This window comes from Cyprinus carpio, chromosome B9 (genome assembly GCF_018340385.1).
Source record: "Cyprinus carpio isolate SPL01 chromosome B9, ASM1834038v1, whole genome shotgun sequence".
Lineage (NCBI taxonomy): Eukaryota > Metazoa > Chordata > Actinopteri > Cypriniformes > Cyprinidae > Cyprinus > Cyprinus carpio.
In genome coordinates this window covers 6,268,894-6,279,492 of record NC_056605.1, presented here as the reverse complement: position 1 = coordinate 6,279,492, position 10,599 = coordinate 6,268,894, and the positions used below count along the sequence as shown (strand labels likewise).

General features: G+C 36.3%; 1 protein-coding gene across 1 annotated transcript in view; it reads right to left on the bottom strand.

Annotated features, from left to right (window-relative positions):
- Positions 1–8,291: 8,291 nt before the first annotated feature.
- LOC109083679 (N-chimaerin) overlaps positions 8,292–10,599 on the bottom strand; it is a 102,763-nt gene continuing 100,455 nt past the window's right edge. The window contains 4 exon segments of the mRNA XM_042730741.1: positions 8,292–8,513; positions 8,515–8,550; positions 8,553–8,664; positions 10,367–10,472. Coding sequence (XP_042586675.1) covers positions 8,355–8,513; positions 8,515–8,550; positions 8,553–8,664; positions 10,367–10,472 — 413 coding nt within the window. The 3' untranslated portion in view covers positions 8,292–8,354.

Sequence of the window (10,599 nt, the reverse complement as noted above, 5' to 3'; positions counted from 1 at the left end):
CCAAGCATGCTATAATATTTGTATCATGCTATTTCAGTTAACAGCATAGTTCACGCAGTAAAAACCACTGGTGTAAAGAATCACACCGCTATTATAAAGTTTGGGTCTGTAAGATTTTTTAATGTTTTTGTCAAAGGTTAAAAACGGCAATATTGTGAAATATTATTACAATTTATAATATCTCTATTCAATTGATAATTAAACTGTAATTAATTTCTGTGATGCAAAGCTGGATTTCCCAAATCATTAATCCAGTCTTCAGTGTCACATGATCCACAATACCAAATTTAGTATCTTTGATCATTTTTTAAGTATGGTTTAAGTGTCGCAGTGCTTGTGGGTTCATGTAATGACACATTATATAATATTACAGTAATGTAATTTAAGCCTAAACATTTATGCAGTGGTTTTACCATTATACAAATATGATGTACCTGTTGTGATCCAAAGGTGCTTCTTTAACCCTACAAAGCCTGCTGTATTACTAAAAATGAGCGTGCTTAAAAGATTCTTCACAGCGATGCCATAGAAGAACCATTTTTGGTTCCACAAAGAACCATTCAGTCAAAGGTTCTTTAAAGAAGCATCTCTTTCTTACCTCTTTATAATCTGAAGAACCTTCTTTCAAAAGCTTTTGTGAAACAGAAGGGTCTTCAGATGTTAAAGGTTCTCTATGGAACCATTTAGACAAAAAAAGTTTCCTCTATGGCATCGGGAAGCACCTTTATTTTTAAGAGCCGTATATGATCAAAAATTTTGCTGAAAACTTTTTAAAAACAAAAATATCTATATATATATATATATATATATATATATCATATATATATATCTATATATATATATAATATATATATATATATATTTCCTGGACTGAAGCCACTTATTTATTTGTTTGTTTGTTTATTCATTTATTAAAAAATAAATAAAAAAATAAAAATCATGTTAAATGTAAGTACCAAATATCATATTTGCATGCTTTTGAGGGGTGTTTATTTGTTCCTTTCCTCAGTCATCATTATATTGCATTTCATTATTGTATTGCCCCCCACAATAAAAAACTACAGTGCTTTGATCATAAAATAAGCATTAAATATCATCTTACTAAGACATATTATTGGGAGATATTAGGTGACAAATGATATTTTATATGCATTTTTATGTAAGTAGTCTGTAATAGCCTCCCATTATAAAGACCTCACTGGTTTACAAGCCATAAGGATTTCATCATACTTTTGGGCAATCATCTAACACTATCGCCAACTCCACTAGTTGCCATATCTTTTTGCTCATCAGTTTGGGCCTCTGATGAAACTGAGGTGTTTTTTTCCACCTAGAATATGACCACCGTATTCTCTTATCAAACCATATGACAAAGTTAGGCTACTGAAATGTCTAAGTGGGCTATCAAAATTAAAGTGTTACCTCACAATCCTCTGGAGAAATCTGAGGCACAATATTGCTCATATTGCTCATCCTTTTCCCTTTAACTGCTACGCCACAACACCCCACTGTTTCAGTGTGTGGACTGCAGGTGGCAGCAGTGAGCGAGGTATTGCCACTGGCTTGACTTGAGCTGTTCTGCTGACATCAAAACATGCATCTAAAAATGGTTTAAATTTACTGTGTGCAGCATGCAAATCTTCACTGCATGTAACACTGTGTCCTACAGTGCAGTGCATTCAGTTTTCCCAAGTGTGATGACTGAACAGGAAGTAACATCAAGCATAACGAAAGATGTTTTCTTGACTCATTATTTAGAAAAAGGAGACATACTACACAAAATTTTATTGAAAAAGCTAAATCACTTAGTAAAAGCAAAAAAAGCAGTAGCATAGCAGTTATGTGTATAGGCAAGTACTGAATTCTGAACCCTGCATTCTGGATAAGACTAGAATAAGGAAGTGTATGTATATGAGAAGAGAATGGAGACAGAATGAGGAGGATGTAAACTCACAGAGACAGTCTTCCAGGAGCCTGGCTCAACACCAGCCTCACAATCCTTTACACATCTTTTAGGATATTTTGACAACTGTGATAAAAAACTTTGCTTAGTGACATGACATGACCAGAAATGTAAGATTTTAGGCTCTTTATTCTGATGGTCAGTTTGTGTCACTGGTCAAATGTGCCATTCTGTGGCTAAATATGTTTTTCTAAAAGTGCACAAAACTGTGAAAGATCAACAAACTTCCTATAAAGAAGTACCAGTCTCATATGTCTCATATATGCACTCCTCCGTCCAAAAAATATTTGGAAACTTTGAAATGTAGGCCAAATGCAAGCAAATTTTTTAATTCAAATCAATATTTGTGTGTTAATTTATGGTACCACTTTATTTTAAGGTGTCCTTGTTACACGTTACATATACTTACTATTACAATAACAATTAATTATGTATAATTACATGGAAGTAAACCTAAGACAAAAACCTAACCCTGACCCTAATCATATAGCCTACTATGTAGGCAATTAATATGTACTTAGTACACACAGTAACAAGGACACCTTAAAAATAAAGTGTAACCCAATTTATTTATTAGCCAGCAAATACTGTTTAATTAGGGGCCAATTACATAGCATTTGTTTTGGCCTGCTAAATTCTAGAAAACAAGAAACTTATGCTCAGATGAGAGCACAGTTTAAGGAACGCGACCTCTGGTGGTAGGGAGGTGCTATTATGGGCACAGAGTATCACCATAATAAACCATATCGGCTGAATTTGAAAGATTTGTTTTATGTGTAGAAAAGTAACAGAGCATAACTTACTTTCACACATTTGCAGCATCAGATTTACACACAAGCCTTTCTAATGTGGCATGATATAAATGATCTTTTGCTCGTTATGCTTTGTCATTCACTCTAGTGCTGATCTGAGAGCTGTGGATGCAGTCTGTGCCTTTTAGTGGCTGTAGCTTTTTTTTTTTTTTTGCCAACTGCTTTGGCGCACCTGCCAGCTGTCACTACAGATGAAACCATCAGACACAGTGGCCATACTATACCTCTATAATGTGCTCTCATTTATACTTGTCTTCTGTCTGTTTTAGAACATTCAATATTCTTATATTATACAACAGTTTATATTATACAACTGTATTGTGTCGAATATTGAATCCCTGCCCGATACTTATTTCTTGCTACCTGATTGGTCCCTGTCCCTAAAGCCTACCACAGAGTATGAACATCAGTCCTCACATTTGAATTTTTTTTCAGTGACTTTCTGCAGGTTACATCAAGACACCAGTAGGTGGCGTAAATTGACTGTCTTTGTGCATAAGTCATTTAATCATTCACTCAACCAATTCATTCAAAACTGTTGATCCATTTAGGAATGAAACTAGTGATTATGGCTGTAAATAAAATTGCATGCTCCCTAAATAGAACTTATTTTGCATTAGTAATTAGTTCACAACCATTAAAAATATGAAGCGTGAACGGCAGCTGTGCAGTATTTTAATGTTATTGTTTGTTATGTGACCTACCAGTGTCAGTTGTGTTGCTTCACTGACATTCACAAATCCTTACTGTGGCAACATGAGATAGTGACATGTCCATTGGATGTACACTTCAGAATCTCACCAGGAGCAGCAAGTCATCTGGGTACTGTTTTATGAATTTGGACATAGGATTTCATATGCTATTTTTGGTCTACTATGTAGTAGGGGAGTGCTCGACTTCGTCTTAATGAGTGAGTAACTGAATCATTCACTCAACCAATCCGTTTAAAAACACTGATCCAGTTAGGAATGAAACAAATCACTATCTTTGTGAGTGAATCATTGAATTATTCACTCAACCAATTTGTTCAAAACTGCTGGCGTATTTAGGAATGAAAAATTTTTGTAAGTCATTGAATGATTTACTCGACCGATTTGTTCACCTGACTCATTTCATCACTTCTGTGTTTGACAGAGATCTGCAATGGTTCATTCTGCTGTGGCATTGTTAGGAACTATTTTATTTAATCGAGACAATACAGATTAACCTTGCAGTATCATATCTAAAATATTAAACTCAATATTACTCTTGTTATCAATGAACTGTCCCATGAATGCAATATCAAACTCATAATTATACTGTATCGGAACCTACATAGGTTTGAGATATTTGGAACAACATCACTCTTATAAATGATGTGATATTATTGAAGTGATGCATTAGACAAACCATAGTTGTGATGTTACATGTTCCAATAAAGTTATGGTGTAAATAAATCTGCTGTAAATGCAAATCTCTTTATTTTGATATATTACATATTTATAAAAATATATATATATTTTAGATGATGGTGTGTTGTCTCAACACTAATCTAAATCTTCATAAACCAACTTGGATTAGAGTAAAAATGTATACTGGTCTGTTTTTTTCAGCACGGTTATCATAAAAAATACTGTGGCATATGAATATGATAATCATATATACACCACTACAGCCCTTTTTGTAAGGGTTTTGTCTTTGCCATTGAAAAGGGCTCTTTGTGTGTGAATATATTTTATTTGAATGGGTGTGTTTGGCATATAAATGCATTGACACACACACACAAACACAGGGCTGAAAAATTGTGTGTCCTATTCCATTACCTCACAAAGGTGATTGACTGGATTAATTTAGATTTTCGTTTTTCCAGATAGCAGGCATCTAACATCCATTTCACTGCCGCCCGCCTCCAACAGATTCAACACAACCTCCCCCACCCGCTGCCCTCGCTCATACGCCTCCCAAAACCACAATATCACTGGCTGATGATCCCAGTAAATGCACAGCCCTCCACTACAGACTTACATCTATTGCTTTTTACCTGCCAAACCCCAAATCTCCAGAAGGAAAGAACCACCCCCACCCCTGCGCCGTCTGAAATCCTCCCCCATCCTGCTGAGCTGCTGATGGGGTGAGCGTTCCCCATTTCTCCCCTTCACAGGACACACTCAACACCATGCTTCATTCATCTTACTTAGACCCGGACTGTCACATTTGGCAACCTCTGAATTAAGAGAGATCAGTACTCCACCCGCCCTTCGGCACCCCCACACGTGTCCCCTGCAAATACTAAAGCCATTCGACCTTGACCCAGAGAAGAAGCCCATTCAGAGGAGTCAAACGCAGAGCTTTCTGAAGCGCACCGGGAGAGCCCCTGCGTCCCAGCAGGGGCAGACAGCCTGGCCTTTTTCTTAATGTGCTTTTTACATTTGATTACCAGGCTTGTAAAAGCTGACTCTAAAACATGGGGACCATGCTGAACATCTGTTATCCATGCTGGGAGCGTGAACTCACCCCCATGTCCTCTCATGTCCTCAGGTTGGATTAGAGCTTTCTCTCTGGGGCACTGGAGTGTAATTGGATATTTTTCATTATTGTTTGTTCTTCTGTCAACAAAGACATGCGTTAGAAAGCCCTGCCTGTCAACACCGAGCACTAGGAACATTATATATACACATGTTAAGGGCTAAAACCAAAGTACTCAACTGTGTACAGCAGGATACACGGGCTTAGATGCTAAATCTTATATAACAGTCTGCATTACATTACATGCAAATGAGTAGTTCTCAGAAAGTTATACCTTTTATGACACATTTGTGTGTTCATGGCTTACTATTACTGATTTAAATACCCTCAAAATGATTTAAAATTAAAACTAATAACTACATTTAAAATGTACTACTATTAATACTATTATTTAATTAGTAGTAATAATAATAATTAAATATAAAAGTTTTAGCAATTTGTGCATTACAATGCACTTATGGGTAATTCTCAGAAATATACTTTTTATGGACACATTTTTGTGTCTCATGCACTGGCTTACTATAAAAACCCTCAAAATTGATATACAATTAATACGAAAAGAACTAAAATGTGACTTTCTTTGATATTAAAACACTGTGCTTTTACAGCCATGTAGTATTTTCTTTTTTCTGGATTTTTGGAGAATTTTTCTAAAATTATATTTGAGGGAGTAACATTATAAAAGTCTTTTTTATCACATTATTTTTCTATGGCAGAGAAAATCCATTTTTCATTATAGCACTTATATTGGCCTTGTCACTGTCAATATTTTATGGGGGAAAAGAAAAAAGATAGTTAATGGTGGCACAATGATATTTACTGGATAGGGCAATATTTTTATTGCCATAATGACCATTAACTTTCAACCCTGAGACATTTTGAACAGGATTGTAACAGGACTGGCAACAAACATTTTCTGAAATAATGCTGTTAAAATGTGTGCTTTAGAAGGCACAGAAACTAACTTCTTTCTTTTTCCAGTGGTCCAACTGCCTATAGGATGGCTGATGTATGTTGAAGTGTCAAAGGTGTCAGATCATTTGAGGTCACTCAAGCACCTCAGGTTATTTCAGTATTCATTTTTAGCATTTGCCTCTATTTGAGCGAGCACACCATGTGTGGAAAGTTGGAATTAACGTCAATCAGCGCGCAGAGAAAGGTCACTTATTTCATGGATCACACACAAACACAAATACATATTCCATCAAACTGTGATTTCTTCCGCAGCCGTGGCACATGTGGAGTGTAAATCAAGCACCTCCACAGCAGCCAGCCGGAAATCACACCTTCTTATTCAGCAGACTGCCTCTTTACTAATGGAGATTGATTACTAATTTACACAATAATTCCACCCATACATTATACGGTTTCGGTCCATTTTATATGAAGTCAGTGGTGTGAATCAGATCTGTGAATATAATCTATTCAAACCACAGACAGAGAATGATGCAGTCATTCTGTTATAAAGCTGGACAGTCTTGTGTCTGAATCTGACTGTAGAATATTTCACTGATCACTCTCAGCTTCACAAAGGCCTCTGGTTTTGGCTTTATCTGTGATCAATACTAAAATGTCATTAAACTAATTTTTGTCAACTGATTCTGATATGATGATTTGCTGCTCAACAAACATTAAAAATGATCTTATCCATATTATCAATGATGAAAATAGAGCTTTTATTCGAAGCGACTTACAGATGAGGAAAATCAAAACCAACAAAAGAGCAATGATATGGTTTAAATATCTATATCTATCGATACATAACGTGTATTTAGATTTTTTAAACCCTTAGTTGAACATCATAACAATGAGGGTATTATATTCAAATAAAGTTCACAGGGTAGTCATCAAAGCTCGTCAAGCTTCATGTATTTTTATGAGTGCAGCTCTGAAGGCTATTCATTGGTACCAGCGAGAAGAATGGGAGATAATTTAATGGGATTTCATGGAAAATGAAGGCTCTGCAGCTGACAGAAGGGTCACGAATGAAGGAGAGTCGTCCGACCCGAAACACACGCTGTCAGCTAAAGCCCTGAGCTCAACACAACCTGCTCTGATATCATGTGATATAAAGCCTGATGGCATTTTTGTTACTGCAGGGCGAAGCCATGACGAGATTTGCATGTACTTCTAGCAATTAAAACACGTCCGTGAATGTGAAGAGGGTCCGCCGCAGGACCGCTCACGTCATGTTCATCTGTAAATAAAGCAGCAGGACTGAGACAGACTCGCAGGGCTCAGGCCTCACGCCGCATATCACACACAAACTCCTCTGCTCGGACTAAAAAACATACAATTACTCTCAAAATAAAAGAATAAATGGATTTTTTTGCACTCCATATTATGGAATAATTTTCAAATATTAATTAACATAAAAATGAACATTTTTTTTTAATTAACTGACCCAGAACACAGTACTAAAAGCACATTTTAATAAATTAACGTATTCATGCTTAAATCAAGTACAAAAACACAGAACCAAAAAACATCAAGCAGTCATGTGAGCGTAAGAGTGTTTTCTAAAGATCAAGGATCCTGAAATGTACATGGACTGTAAATATTCTCCCTGTCTACAGCAGAAGTCATTCTTTCGACATGTGAAGGCAGAACAGAGTCAGATCAACCTGACGGAAGGAATAAAAAACAACCAAAAACAGAAACAAAGCACAGATTAAAAAAAAAAAAAAACATGGCGACACTTTACCTGCTGAGCCATAGATAAACATTCATAAACAAACATGACTAACAAACCTCTATGAACAAGTATGAATGATGAAGAGTTTATATATCATGTGAGGAGATTATTATGCCTGCACAATCCCACCATCTTTAATTTATGGCTCTTCAGGTAAAGCGTCTCCATAACTGACAATATCAAATTCACAACGTTTTACAAAAACAAAAGAAAAAAGCCTGTTTGAAACAGAACCACACTCTGCTGGACTCCACCGCTTTTGACGCGACAGAGCGATGCCCATCCCATAATAATGCTGAGGTACGTCACTTCCCCTCAGCTTCAGCGACCCCCGACAAAAATGGGGAGGAAGACATGCAAGAAACAGGAAGAGAACCCATCAGACAGGGAGAAGTGTTAGTAAGGACTGGTCCGAAAATGCAGTATAATACAAGAGTCCTTCATATGGAGTGCAGACGGAGTCAGAGCAGAAGTAAACAGTATGGGTGTACATCAACGACAGTGATGCTAGAAAGAGGATGTCTTCATTCTTGATGAGTAAACTCCACCACCTGCCTCTGGTAGCGGGATGTCGTTCCAGAGCCGTCATGGCGTCCAGATCAGGGGGGGACGCCCGCATCAAAGTCGGGCCGAACACGATGCCCAGATTCTCAGCGTTCATCAGGTTATGCTTCTCGTTCTGAGTTACCCTGCGCGCGCACACACACACACACACACACACACATTTCTTTAACTTTGAACTGTAAAAGTGCTACGCTAAAAACGTTATTCATTGGTTTAACACCAAGTTTGTGAATATTGTAAAAAAAAAAAAATTATAATAAAAAAAATATATAAAGTAATAGATCTTATGGGATATTTCATGTAATTATACACTACTGTTATATGTACAGATTTGGAAGTAAAATGCAGTCATTTTGTAATTTACAGCGAAAAAAAACCATAACTGACATTCCCACACTACATTTAATGGTATTTCGTTTAAAGGGGGTGGTTCACTGATTTTTTTTCTAGACTTGATTGTGTTTATGAGGTGCAGTCTAACGTGTAAATGCTTCGTTTTTAAAAAAACATTATTTTTCACATAATTTAACCGTTATTCCCACACCGCTCTGTCCCTTCTCTGATAAACCGTGCTGATCTTTTCCTGTTTTTATGAAGCCAATCAACCACCCCTTTAAATATTATTTCTTGTTAGTTTTTCGTTATCAGTTATGTACAAATAGGGTTCTTATTAACATTTGTTGCATTATTTTAAGTGTTGTGTGTTTCCATGATGGTGTTTTGTATTTACACGCATGACACTGTGCAGCTATTATATATTAGTATTTACCTCCTCAGCTTGTGGAAAAGCTACTTGTTATGAAATGATTGTGAATTTAACATGTCTCTGATTTACCACCTGTATTATACCTGTGGTTATCAATGTGTTATACAGATTTATACAACAGTTTGTTCTGGTTCTCAAACCTGATTGGTTGAGAATCATGAGATAGTGCCACAGGAACACCCTTTCACTGTTTGTATCACTCCCCTCCCTGTATTTCTCACAGCGCGTGTCATGGCGGATGCCCAAATCCACTACAATTTAAAAATAACACTTTTTTTGTGTCACGGAATGTAGTTTTAAGATTTTTTTAGGCGAGAACATACTTGTTTAGACTTCAAATATACGGTTTGTTAATGAAGATAATGTCTATTTGAAAATTTGCGGAAGATGGCGACAAGTGACTGTTTTTGAAGTCAGCGGTAAAGACTTTTATAATTAAAGAGACTGAAATGGAAGTTATTTTTACTTTTAATAACAGCTTGTAAGGAACAGTTAACAAATGCAGTGAGCAGTGCTGTCATTGGAAATCACCCTTAGATGAAAGGACAGTACGACAAAGATATCGCTTTCCTCAGCGGAAATTCAAACTAATGTATTATTGTGTATATGAGATTGAGCTGAAGAATGAATGCTGTATCAGATGCAAGTAATCACACTCGCTCAGTCTCAATCTCTCTCTCACAATATTCTGCATAATACAGTGAACTTTTAATTAAGTAATACAATAAGCTTTTAATGAAGCAGCTCAACGTTCCTTCGTTACTGGTTCTAAAGTGACGTTTTCGAGTGATATTGCTCATATAAAACACATTTAATATGCAGTTTTTACAATAAATTTTGTTCAGTCTTGCAAAATTATTTTACTGTTAAAGCAATTTATATATATCTCCAAGGAAAAAAGAAACTCATACAGACAAGACAGTTATTTTTTTTATTAACCATAAATTTTTGTTGTTTTTATACCATATATATATATCTCCAAGGAAAAAAGAAACTCATACAGACAACTGAATGCTGACAAATTTTCATTTGATGTTATTACAGAAGGTCTGATATCTCACCTCTTTAAGTGTGCCATGAGATATCGCAGTGTTTCGCAGTGAGCTGGAGGCATCTGCTTCAGAGCTTCATGCAGAGCTTCCAAACGCTCATCTGGGTCTGTCAGCTCTGACACAAACAAACAAACAACCGGGTCAAAAACTCTCCTCTCTCTCGACACAGATCTGCAGGCTGCAAGACTTCCGGATATCAACACTGGATATTATTTTCTGTTTACTACATTTGAGGTCTGTTG